The 13,167-nt window shown below is 40.1% G+C and overlaps 1 protein-coding gene across 1 annotated transcript; it reads left to right on the top strand.

Annotated features, from left to right (window-relative positions):
* The first annotated feature begins 63 nt into the window (after positions 1 to 63).
* nelfb (negative elongation factor complex member B) lies at positions 64 to 11,714 on the top strand. The gene is made up of 13 exons (XM_026322411.1): positions 64 to 309; positions 2,855 to 3,015; positions 3,098 to 3,197; positions 4,870 to 5,100; positions 5,191 to 5,376; positions 5,513 to 5,625; positions 5,707 to 5,809; positions 6,238 to 6,333; positions 6,423 to 6,565; positions 8,241 to 8,347; positions 9,814 to 9,955; positions 10,186 to 10,294; positions 10,801 to 11,714. The coding sequence occupies exons 1-13, from the start codon at positions 208 to 210 to the stop codon at positions 10,957 to 10,959; spliced, it is 1,752 nt and encodes a 583-aa protein (XP_026178196.1). The 5' UTR covers positions 64 to 207; the 3' UTR covers positions 10,960 to 11,714.
* Positions 11,715 to 13,167: the final 1,453 nt, after the last annotated feature.

The raw sequence follows: 13,167 nt of genomic DNA, 5'->3' as shown, positions 1-13,167 counted from the left end.
TTTCCCCGAGCACGAATCTAACACGGAACTGTTTCTTGTGTGGTGTCTCTGACGGACTGTTTACAGAGTTGCAACAGAGGAAGTTTGCTTTGACAGCGAAAAGAAAATGTATTAAGCGTGTTTTGTGACAAACAAGCATCTTTCTTCTGCAGATTCACACGGTATTCATATTGAACTGTTTGAATTGATGAGTAAACCGAAACGAAAATGTTTGCGGGGCTGCCTGAGCTCGGAATATCCAACGGCGAGGACCTTAAAGAAACTCTCACCAACTGCACAGAGCCCCTGAAAGCCATCGACCAGTTTCAGGTAACGTTAGTGTGACGTTTCACAATGCACCTTCGCCAAACTGAATTATGAAAGCTTTCTCTTTTCTCCAAACAATGTTTTGGTTACGTTTTGAAACCTGTGCATACAAGAATCTCCAACACGTGTCGTAACGTTACGCTATGTTCCGTCTTAACTGTGGTGCTTGTTGTCGAAATGTAGCTAGTTTTGTAGCGACGTTTGAAAAGAGGATATAATGTGCAGTTGTCCGTGGCCGGTTACGCACGTGTGGTTCTTGAAATTGAAAAATACCGGTTTTTCAGGTTTAAGCCAGCCGCCGCTTGCTTTCCCCTGCATTTACTTATTGTTGTGTATCTTTTCTTGCAATTACGGTACAGGTGCTCGAAGAGGACAAAAGACATTTAAAACGTGAATTTATTTCCCATGTTTGAAATCTCAGAAAATAGTTTTCTTTAGAACTTTGCTTAAACTCTCAATGGGTTTGTGTTCATACGGACCCTGTCTATGGCCTGGCAGTCTGAAGCAGTCTTATTGCACAGCTTGCACAAAATGCATCTAACGCTGACAATGTCCTCATGTTTGAGCTACTATATTAGCAATTTCATTAGAGGTTAGCTCATACTCTCAACATTTTCCTGAGACCTTCATACAAAACATAAATTAGTCTACTATACCGTTGTTTGGGAGAATTTTTCCTTTATCTTGAAATTGGCACAGTTATAGGTTTCCTTTGGGTACTTCTTTACCCTTTCATTTTCACAATGTTAGAATAAAATTACTTCAGATTTTGTATTATCCTAGTCAAAGCCATTCTGAAGCAGAATCTGTTGAAAGTTTGAAAATGTCAAAAGAAAAGTTTTTTTTTTTTTTTTTTTTTTTAAATACCAGTTATGAGGAAATACAAAAGTATCAACAATATCAGCAGACATATGGCATCTATATGGCATTTCTTGTCTACTAAATCAATTAAGGTCCAAAATGTGCATGCCATGTTTTTTATTTTTTAACTGGATAAAAAAATAGTCAATTAATATTTTGAAGAAAATTGAATTGTTTATTATCTCTTTGCTGTAGGGGTTAGGGTTATGTCTTTTTGCTTCAAAAGTCATCCAACTTTCTGACAAAAACTAGATCAGTTGCACTAAATAATTGTGTAATTTCTTGTTTGTTTAGTTTTATTTTCTAATTGAAAGATTATAACTCACATACAAAGTGGAAATACTTTTCAAATAAACAGCCACAAAAACTGTTATAAACATAATACACATAAACATAAACAAAAAAGTAAAGTAAAAACATGTTTTCACATTTTTAGACAGTATAAAAATCCTTAATTCATTATTTTGTTGAATCCTTTTATACAGCAATTACAGCTTTCAGTCTTTTTGGGTAAATCTTTTCACACCTGGTTTTGGGCAGTTTATCCCATTCTTTCTACAGATTCTCTTAGGATCCATCAGATTTATTGTGAAATGTCTGTGAAGTGCCATCTTCAGGTCTCTTCAACGATGTTGTGTGGGGTTTCCTTTTGGGCTTTGGCTCTGCCACTTAGGGACAGGGACTCCAGTGGCATCTTGGCTCTTTGCTTCAGGTTATTGTGCTAAAGTGGAACTGTCGCCAGTGTCAGGTTGCTGTGCTCTGGAGCTGGTGCATCTGCCTAAATTAATGGGCAAAATTGCAGTTTTATCCATTTCAAATTAAGTCTAAAACACAATATGATGTGCAAAAAGTAGAGGGGTTTGAAAACATTCTGAAGCTACTGTCTCAGACATGTTTATTGTTTATATATTTCTGTTAAATTCATCATTTTCATATGGTAATTTAAAAAGTACCTTACTGCAATGGTTCTAAAATGTTTAACAGTTTATGTAAAGATGTTATGTAACTGGTGTTTGTCATGTGGCACAACAGTGGCATTATTGGTCAAAAAATGAGACAGATGCGGAGAAAGTGCATGCGGCCAAAAAAATATTGGTATTCTGCACTTGGTTCAAAGGTGCACATGGTAATTATTTACTGGTTTATTTCTGTTTTGTTATGCTAGCATGGCTTCAACTGTTACAATGGACATTTTCTGAGAGACCTTGAAATGGTTGCAACACAAAATTTATGCTTGTTCTCATGATTATTGTGTGTTTACTATTTTTATAGTTTTCATGGTGTCTGCTGAAGAAAGAGAGACCGAGTGAGACAATAAAAAAAGTTCAGAAGACATTTGTATGATGCATGGCCCTTATTGAATTGAACCAGTGTAGCTACATACCATATTTAAGCTGTATTAGGTCTGCAGACAAAGTATGTCTAAAATATTAACTGTACCTGAGCCCACTTGTTGATCAGGGTCAGTCTAGGTATAATGTGTTTTTTTTTTTTTTTTCCTAATCCTGGTCTGATTTGGTCAGGATCAGGGACAAAATCAGTGAAATCATTTCTTGTGTTTTCCCAAATATAGATATTTTACAGTTTTACTGATTCAGTGGAAATGGCCACACATGTAGAAACATAACACATATGACGCCACATGTCAGTCAGTCACTGATGAGTCTTACGTATTACATGACTACAGATGGAAAATGGCATCCTGCTGCCAACTCTCCAGTCTGCTCTGCCTTTCCTCGACCTCCACGGAACGCCTCGACTGGAGTTCCACCAGTCAGTCTTTGATGAGCTTCGAGAAAAGCTGATGGAGCGAGTTGCCATCATAGCAGAGGGAAAGGACGAGGACAGGTGCGTTGTCTGGTGTTTTTGACTTTGAGTAAATTTTCCTGAAGGAACCTGAATGAGTGCTGTGTTTACCATGTACTTACAGATATGGGAAGCTTGAAGAGTTGCTGGAGAAGAGCTTTCCACTGGTCAAAATGCCATCCATTCAGCCAGTGGTGATGCAGGTGCTGAAGCATCTACCCAAGGCAAGTGTTTTTAGGGCTATTTATGAGACTGACAATAGCATCATATCACAAGGATATAATGTGGTCACTGTCTTTCTTTATTACAGAGTGTTAATGTGTACAGTCAAAGGCAGTACAGTACAGTTAAAATGTATCACCATGTTAAGAATAACATCTGGATGCCAGTAACACAAGAGGTTGCATTAGACTTTCTTTGTCCTTCATAAACTATTATTACCTGTCATTTGCATTTTCAATCTTAAGACATTTAATATTACTGCACTAACATTTAATTCTTATTTATTAATTTTTAGTAATTATTATAGGCTTACAGAGCAAGCTTACAGAGTAGACCTGTGCAATTGAGGGTACTTGAGAAAGGTGAACCATGCTGTCATTTTTAATGCAGAAGCAGATGGATGATTTCTTTTTTCCTGCAGTGAGGGCAGGGCAATAAAAGAACATTACAGCCATTGTGCCTAAAACATACAAACATTAGCAACACAGTTTTGCAAAACTAGACAAGCACACACTTCAGAGGGAGAAAATCCTGCTGCATGCGCTCCCTCAGTGAACTGCTATAATGACAGACACAGTCCAATATGCTGTTTGTGTACTAATCACTCAAAATGATTGACAGTCCTCAGATTTCTCGATTGTTGTTTAAAGAAAAAAAAAATCAGTCAGTGACAGAAAATATTTGGTTAATGTAAGCTCAGAGTCGTGCCTCCATCAGTGGTTACCCTGATTGATGAGCCACCCTTTCCTTATAATCCTGCTCCTGCCTGGGGCTGAACAGGGGCTAGATGCTACCTGGCTTTGATGAGCATTCACAGAACATTCATATGTCATATGCACACTTACCACTGAGTCCAGTCTGAATAAGTCTTTATCCTTTGAAGGTCAGTCTTCACATAGTGCTTGTTTTACACAGTTATCCAGTGATGACCATAAAATTAGCTTCTTTTTGAGAGTGTTACACGCATTTCTCTTTACTGGGTTCACTTTTTCAAATCGTAGTTCTTTGTACCAGCATATATGTATGATGCAAGCTGGGAGCACTGAGGTTTAGAGAATGTTGAAATAAAGAGTAGTACAAGTCCAGACAGTCCTTGAACCCTGTCTTCTTTATGTTAGATTTTTACAAAGCCATCACAGTAGCAGGCGTCCAAGTGACTTAACACAAACCAGGCAGTTGCAGCAACACTGGGGATGACACAGTTGAGGGGCTGTCTCCAGTTTACTGACATACTAGGTATGACCTCAGCTCTTAGTCTAAAATGTGTGTCATTTCAGATAAATGTACCTAAAGAATTCTTTCCAGTATGTCAGCAAATGGCCAATATGTCATATGAAGATGCTAAATATTTTAGATGCCATAGGTGCTATAACTAAGCCTGGCATGGATGACCAAAAGGTACATAACAAATATATATAAAAATGAATGAAATTCATAGAATGGGGAAAATTTGGGGAAAATTAGTCAGACTTTCCAGAATTCATCAACACCCACATCTATTTCAGTCAAGCTATGCAACCAACCACAGCCAAGTGCCTTACAAGAACAACATAGCTGCCTGAATATTTATGATATTGTGGAGATATTGTTAGTATACCCCGAAGACCTACGGAGATATTGGAGTAACATGGTAGTGTTCTTCTGTTAATCATTACCACATGCTCCCTCATGCAGGTGCCGGAGAAGAAACTGAAGATGGTCATGGCTGATAAGGAGCTGTACAAGGTCTGTGCCGTGGAGGTGAAAAGGCAAATCTGGCAGGACAACCAGGCTCTGTTTGGAGATGAAGTCTCTCCCCTTCTAAAGCAATACATTGTGGAAAAGGAAGCAGCTCTGTTCAGCAGCGACCTGTCCATACTGCACAATTTTTTCAGTCCTTCTCCCAAAACACGGCGGCAAGGCGAGGTGAGTCACACTCATCAGATTTTTAAGAGCCTCCAAATATTCCCCATTGTGCCATGCTGCTGCTGTTAACTGGTTGCCTGTACAATGTAGGTGGTTCTAAAGCTGACCCATATGATTGGAAAGAACGTGAAATTGTACGACATGGTGCTGCAGTTTTTACGAACACTCTTCCTGCGAACACGAAACGTTCACTACTGCACACTGAGAGCTGAGCTACTCATGTCTCTTCATGACCTGGACATTAGTGAAATCTGCTCTGTAGACCCCTGTCATAAGGTAGGTACACAAACAGTGACAGGAGATTGGTTTAATTAGACAATCATCTCACTGAAAAGCCCCAAACACTGTAATTCCTCTGTTTTAGTTTTGTGTTAAATGTTCTCTTTTCTGTTTCTGTTGTGTGCTGGGACAGTTCACTTGGTGTTTAGATGCCTGCATCCGTGAGAAGTTTGTGGATGGCAAGCGAGCCAGAGAGCTGCAAGGTTTCCTGGATGGAGTGAAGAAAGGACAAGAGCAAGTCCTTGGGTAACATGAGAGGATGGTTTAGGTTTTTCTACAGTGGTGTTCATCTCTGATCTTTGATGGATTAGTCTCTGTGCATTCCAGCGACCTGTCCATGATCCTGTGTGACCCTTTTGCCTGTAACACCCTGGTCCTGAGCATCATGAGGAATCTGCAAGAGCTGCTAAGTCAAGAGGCTTTACCTAGGGTGAGCATACTGTGCATGAGGGTGCAGATGGCGTAATGCACATCATGCTGATGGTGTTGTGTGTATGATTAGGCAAGAAACAAATGCAGCAAACAAAGAAGAGGAGGAAAACAAGCAAAAAACTTGGATGTAAACAATGCTGTTTTGAAAACATTAAAAAATATTCTGTACCTTGACAAGTAATGAATGCAACAAAACATGCAAATAATATCTCCCAACCCACTATTGCCTACAGTGGTTTATCTGCTGTATATCACATGATTCATTGTGTTCTAAACTGCGTCTCTTGGGTGGGGTCGATCACTTTAAAGCATAGAAAGCTTTCCAACATGCCTAATAGACTGTGAGTTTTTATACATTCATTTTATAGGTTTTCACTATAAGCCACTGTATCTCAAATCATTGTTTATGTGTATGTGTGAGAACAGGACAGTCCAGACTTGATGCTATTGCTGAGGATGTTGTCACTGGGTCAAGGAGCGTGGGACATGATAGACAGCCAGGTGTTTAAAGAGCCCCGTTTGGTATGTATAGCGTGTTACCTTAGTTGCATTAAACTCTGCTGTAATAAACTGACAATAAGTTGTTGATGTTCATTTCCCTGGACCCTCAGGATTTGGAGGTAGTGACCCGTTTCCTGCCTGCCATGATGTCAGTGGTTGTTGATGATCATACCTTCACTGTTGAACAGAAGCTTCCCAGTGAGGAGAAGAGCTCCTTGTCATACCCCACCACCTTGCCAGACGCATTCAACAGGTAAGACATTGCCGGAGAACACATTGTGAGATAGACCTTTATTTGTCCAACAATGGGAATTTTTCAATGTTACAGGAGCTGGAAGGGTATGACAAAAAAATAAGCATAACTAAACAGAGGTCCCCACAAGTTCAAGTTATTACCCTTATTAGTCCCAAATTGCATTACCCAGAATTAAAATATAATAAAACTATAAGCATAGAAAGTTGTTTTTATTACTGTCAGGGTCTTAGTTTCCTTTGCCAGGGCATGTGCCAGGTGGTAAGAAGAGCATGTTAGCAAGTTAATACAGTACAGAGAGTATCTGCCTCCTGAACCCAGACTTGGAACTGGTTCTACAGGAGAGGAGCTTGATAGCTAAAGGCTCTGTCTCCCATTCTACTTTTGGAAACTCTGGAACCACAAGTAGACCTGCATTCTGAGAGCAAAGTGCTCTATTGGGACAATATGGTACTATGAGGTCTTTAAGGTATGAAGGAGCTTGATCATAAAGAAATTTGTATGTGGGAAGAAGGATTTTAAATTTTATTCTGGATTTTACAGGGAGCCAATGAAGAGAAGATAATATAGGAGAAATATGATCTCTCTTGCTAGTTCCTGTCAGGACTCTGGCTGCAGCATTTTGGAACTGAAAAGGGGAGATAGTGTATTGACATTAGCAGTACTCTTTATATCCTGTTCCCTCATGTCAGGAGAAAGGAAAACAATCAATTGTGATGCACATATTGAGTTCACCACAGCGACATGTAAAGTAAAGTTCAATTCAATTCAATTTTATTTGTAGATCGCCAAAGCACAATACAATCATCTCAAGGCACTTTACAAAAAACAAAAAAACCAAATCCCTTATGAGCAGCACTTGGTGACAGTGGAGAGGAAAAACTCCCTTTAACGGAAGAAAAAACCTCCAGCAGAACCAGGCTCAGCTTGGGTGGCCATCTGCCTCGACCGCTTGGGGTGAGTGGATAGAGCAGAGAGAAAAGAGGTTGAAGCCAAGCTTGATAGGGGACTTGCTCATGACAAGTATGGCTACTGATAGGTTTCTTGAGAGTGAGATACAGTTCCATTTAGTTTATGCAAAAGCCTTACTTCAGTAGTTGGTGAACTGTTGACATTTGGCTGGGACTGGGCTTATATAATATTGATGCAGGCTGATAGGGTCAGTCTATAGCAGTGGTTCCCAACCCTGGTCCTCAAGGAACCTTGTCCTGCTTGTTTTCCAACTATCCCTGCACTTCCCGTTTCTGATTGGCTGAACACACCTGATCCAATCAATCAGCTGTGGGTTATGGCAGGGATAGCTGGAAAACAAGCAGAGCAGGGGACCTTGAGGACCAGGGTGTTGGGAACCACTAGTCTATAGTGCAAATGGTTGGAAGTTTGGGAACTTTTTTTTTTTTTTTTTTAAATCTTTGAACTATTTTTTGTTTTTGACAAACTTTCAATTTTCACTGGAGATCGGCCTTCTAACCTTTATTAAACACACTGTTGGCTGTGTGTTGAAGTTATATGTGAACAGCTGTGGAACTAGCTTCATATCTTCAGTGTGACAATACTAGATTAACAGCCAGCTGAATGAATTCTGGATGATCTCCTTGACTGCAATATCTGTTGTCTGTTATGAAACATGCCAGAGTTTTAAGGTATTATAGGTGTTGTTGCTGCTCCCCCCCAGGTACCTGCAGGAGAACAGAGTGGCCTGTGAAATGGGTCTCTACTACATCCTCCACATTGCCAAACTGAGGAATAAGAATGCCTTACAGAGGCTACTGCCTGCCTTGGGTAAGTGGTGATCATCATATAAATTTAGTGGAGGACATGAAAAGTTCCAAAATGTGTGAATTAGGGCTGTCAACGCGAACGCGTTAACGCACGCAATTTATCTCAAAATTTTAATGCAGTAATATTTTTGTAGCGCAAATTAATTGTTTGATAAGATTTGACGCCAACTTCTTGCCGTCATCACAGCGCAGATGGATATCTTATCATTGTCTGATAAGGGTAAGTTACAGCGAAAGCTACGCTACTTAATATGATGGCAGAAGACATGACACCTAGTTTGCTGAACGGCAAGTTTCGTTTTAAAAAAACTTCTAGATGGAATTTTGGATATGTTTTCTTAAACGTGGTTGTCATGCATTTCTTTATTTCAATATATTTACATGTAAATCCTAGTATTTTAAATTTGCGATTAATCGTGATTAATCACAGTCGTTTAAATTTTTTAATTGATTGACAGCACTAGTATGAAGCCATTTTATGCAGCTACAATGTAATGTAATTGACAAATCTATTATGATTGACAGTCTTAGCCTTAAGAACATCTGCTCAAAAGAACATGGTAACACTTAATCATCACAGTATAACACCAAGTGATTTATACTTCAGCGATATCAGTCTGCATTTAGGAAGCACAAGTGATTGTGAATCAGTTTCACCTGTTTGATGCAACTGAAAGTGACAACAGGTGCAATGGAGAGACAAAAGCAAGAAAACCCCTTATAAGGGATGGGAATGGTTTTACATGTGATGTTCTTCTCGTCACTGATCCTTCTCAGGTTTTGTGTTTTGCTAGTGTCTTTGTCACTACTGGTAGCATGATGACCTGCAGCCTAATCAGGTTGCACTGGTAGTCCAGATACTCCAATGGCACATCCATATGTGCAGTTACAAGAAGGTTTGCTGTATCTCCCAGCACAGTTTTAGGAGCATGGAGGAGATACCAGGAGACCAGCTGTTATGCCAGGAGAGCTGGACCTCCATCAGGCTATTGGTGTTCATGATTCTGACCAGACTGTCAGAAACAGACTCCATCAGTTTGGTAGTGGGTCAGTGGGACCTGGGTTCGTCCTGGTGCAGGACGCTGCTCGGCCTCATGTGGCCAAAGTGTGTAGGCAGGTCCTGAATAATGAAGGCATTGATGTCACTGACTGGTCCTCATGTTCCTCTGACCCTGATGCATCTGATGCCACCCAGTACCACCACAGACTGTCCAGGGGCTCACTGAGGCCCTGATTCAGGTCTGGGAGGAAGATGCTCCAGGAAACCATCTGCTGACTCATCAGGATCAAGACCACATGTTGTTGGGAGTGCATACAGCCATGGTCCTGAACAAATTATACAGTGATCATTAGCACAGATTTCCAAACTGAATAATTTATTCATCATGTATTCCAACCTGTGATTTAAGTATTCCTGTAGTTTGTTTGAGCAGTATATTTACAAAAATATGTGCCATTCCTCAACAGTGGAGACCTACAATGACATGGCGTTTGGTGACATTTTCCTGCACCTTCTGACTGGACACCTCACTCTGCTGTCTGATGAGTTTGGTTCAGAAGAGTTTTGTTCAGTTGTCTTTGATGGCTTCCTCCTTACGTCTTTTTCCAGGTGGGTTGCTTCAAGCCGATTTTGTAAAATAAATTACATTCCTACAATGAGCATGGGCTACTTTATAAAGTTACACATATTGTCACTTTAATATCAGCATAAAGACAAGGTGGAGTTCTTGCTAAATTGCACTGCCCTTCTCAGGGACCATTCAACATAATTTTTCTCATACTAAACTCAATCATCTTCACCTTGTCTCCTAACAGTTTTTCTTTCTGAATATTTTCCAGTAAAGAGAACGTCCACAGGCACACCCTGCGGATGTTGCTACATTTGCACCACAAAGTGCTACCATCGTACATGGAAAACTTGATGAAGACTCTTGAACTTCCAAAACAGGTTGGCCTTGTTTCTACATTCACCCTGTGCAGTAGTTGAAGATATTGGTAGAAATTATAGAAGAAACCAGTGTATTTTAAAATGCATCAGCATACATTTACATATCAGTTGAATATGGCTTTAAGCCAGGTGGGACTGTAGACTGAGGGGATTGTATTTCCCAATATTATTATATATTAATATTATATAATTATGATATTAATAAAGTGTACTTTCTAATATTAATGCATATCATGCTATGGCAGATATTTACATACCAGTGTTCAAACCACTGAGCTGTTCTAGTGTAATGCATTACATGAGATTCAAGTCTGCATGCCAGTGGCGCTATTGTATAGTTCATAGAGGGACCACACTGACTCGCACTTGAGTGAAATTTTCAGAATGCAGCTTTAAAACAATAACTGTATACATGAGATAAAGCCCTTGCAACAAATGAAACTGTATGGACTGTTTTGTATATTGTATGCACTCATGCTGCACGCTCAAATCCTGTTTGACTATAGTGCAGCGAACCGGTGAAGGAGCTCTATACTCAGTTGACGGAGAAGCTGGAGGCACAAAAGAAGAGCCCTCCACCAGCAGATGAAACTCCATCCATGGACCTTGGACTGCACCCAGTGACTGTCCCCACAACTACTGTCACACCAACCCAACCTCTCTGAGAGACAGCAGAAATAGGGGTGGAAACAGAATACTTAATCAGTGACTGTAGACACAGCTACCAGATGGCTAATGACACTTCAAAAAAACTGGATGTTTTGCAATTATGATTTGTACGATTATTTCTTTCACAGATGAATTTAGTTTATTAATGTTTCAGCTCTGATATCGTGTTCTGGTAGCAAACTAATTTTCTTCCGGGGGGATCATCCCTTACCTAGACTTTGTGCTCTTGCATTATTGTCCAAATATACAGTATTTTCATAGGTAATTGGGCTATCAGTGTGTTACATTTAAATTGTATCAGTAGTGCAAGGAAACTGTAAATAAATGATTATTAGACATACAAAGCAGTGTTAGTGTGTTCCAGACCTAGTGACAAGGTACAGCGCCACATCTCATGCCTTGCGTTTTTCTACGTTCAATTTCTAGATGGTTCCTCTAAATCAGTTAAATACCTGATGTGAAAGAAACCACTTTACGGTACTCAATGTGCTGGCTTCCAACCCTGGTAAGAGCTTTTTAGAGTACTTCTAAATAAGCAACATTTTATCCATAAATGAGGCTTTACCTCACTGTTTGACCTGTCCTGTCTGCATGGTAATGTCTGCATACTTAAAACACTTGACTGCGATGACTTGAATATACCAAAAACTTGGATGTAGTATCGTGTGTTGGTGAGCTCATTCAACACACTGTCTGCTCTAGTTACCACAAATGGCAAAGGCTAATAAACATTTCTAAGGCTGGAACTTGTGACATTTTACCACTTGTTTATTCTTTTTGCATCACATTTGTTTCTTACTTGGAGATGGCAGGTATTTTTTTAAATGTCCACATATACAAAAACTGCATTTTTTTATTATTTCATTTCTCAGTTACTCAATGCTACCAAGAGCATCAAGTGACATTTCTCCAAAGACAGGCCAAATAGAATGTAATCACATTAAATTAATTTAGTATCACCCATGTGAACAAAATAAGAGGAACACCATGTAATATTAAATCTGAAAGGTACAAATTGGTACATCAATTCCTTTGCAGCATAGCCTCAGACTGAACACAAAGGCATGGAAAGTATTGTTTATGTCAGAGCGATTGCTGTTTCGTTTATGTGTGTATAGGTCAAACTTACATCTATTTGGCAAGCCATGGCTTTGAGTTATCCCATTGTTTTATTGTAAACATGCTCTGTCTGCCTCTTGTGTGTTCTCCAAGGTTAGTAGAAATTAAGATACTACTGTGTCAAGATTAACCACCCAAATATAGAATTTGTAAGAAGACAAAATAGGAACTGACTTTGCAGATAATACTCCACAAATGATACACTGTGTCTTTGCCTTCCACACAAATGGTTTAATTCCTGCACGGCACTGGATTTTAAAGGGGACCATTTTCCGCAAAAGGGTCAGTTTTCTCACTGTTTAATACTACTCCGACTTCACTGTTTGTGAAACTGTTTAGTTAGTTTAGTTTGTATAATGTGATTGGTGGCACTCGAGGAGCAGATAAAAAACTTGAATGTGCATTTCCTGAGTAAAATGCGTGTGATTGCTAAAAGCACGCTGTTATTGCCGCTTGCAATACACATGGATCACTTCAGAAGCTGGAGCATGTTTAGGAACGTCAGGAACTGCAATCTTCCACATACCCACCTTCCGTTTGAGGATGCCCCACAGATGCTCAATAGGGTTTAGGTCTGGAGACATGCTTGGCCAGTCCATCACCTTTACCCTCAGCTTCTTCAGCAAGGCAGTGGTCATCTTGGAGGTGTGTTTGGGGTTGTTATCATGCTGGAATACTGCCCTGTGGCCCAGTCTCCGAGGGGAGGGGATCATGCTCTGCTTCAGTATGTCACAGTACATGTTGGCATTCATGGTTCCCTCAATCAACTGTAGCTCCCCAGTGCTGGCAGCACTCATGCAGCCCCAGACCATGACACTCCCACCACCATGCTTGGCTGTAGGCAAGACACACTTTTCTTTGTACTCCTCACCTGGTTGCCGCCAGACACGCTTGACACCATCTGAACCAAATAAGTTTATCTTGGTCTCATCAGACCACAGGACACACTTCCAGTAATCCATGTCCTTAGTCTGCTTGTCTTCAGCAAACTGTTTGTGGGCTTTCTTGTGCATCATCTTTAGAAGAGGCTTCCTTCTGGGAGGATAGCCATGCAGACCAATTTGATGCAGTGTGCGGCGTATGGT

This window comes from Mastacembelus armatus, chromosome 9, assembly GCF_900324485.2.
Source record: "Mastacembelus armatus chromosome 9, fMasArm1.2, whole genome shotgun sequence".
NCBI lineage: Eukaryota > Metazoa > Chordata > Actinopteri > Synbranchiformes > Mastacembelidae > Mastacembelus > Mastacembelus armatus.
Note: the sequence above shows the minus strand (reverse complement) of the source record. Positions and strands in the feature narration are given on the sequence as shown.

Coding starts and splice junctions, on each gene's coding strand:
- nelfb (XM_026322411.1), top strand. CDS start 208: ATGTTTGCGGGGCTGCCTGAGCTCGGAATATCCAACGGCGAGGACCTT. Junction 3,016..3,097: donor GAGGGAAAGGACGAGGACAG/GTGCGTTGTCTG, acceptor ATGTACTTACAG/ATATGGGAAGCTTGAAGAGT. Junction 5,810..6,237: donor GTCAAGAGGCTTTACCTAGG/GTGAGCATACTG, acceptor GTGTGAGAACAG/GACAGTCCAGACTTGATGCT.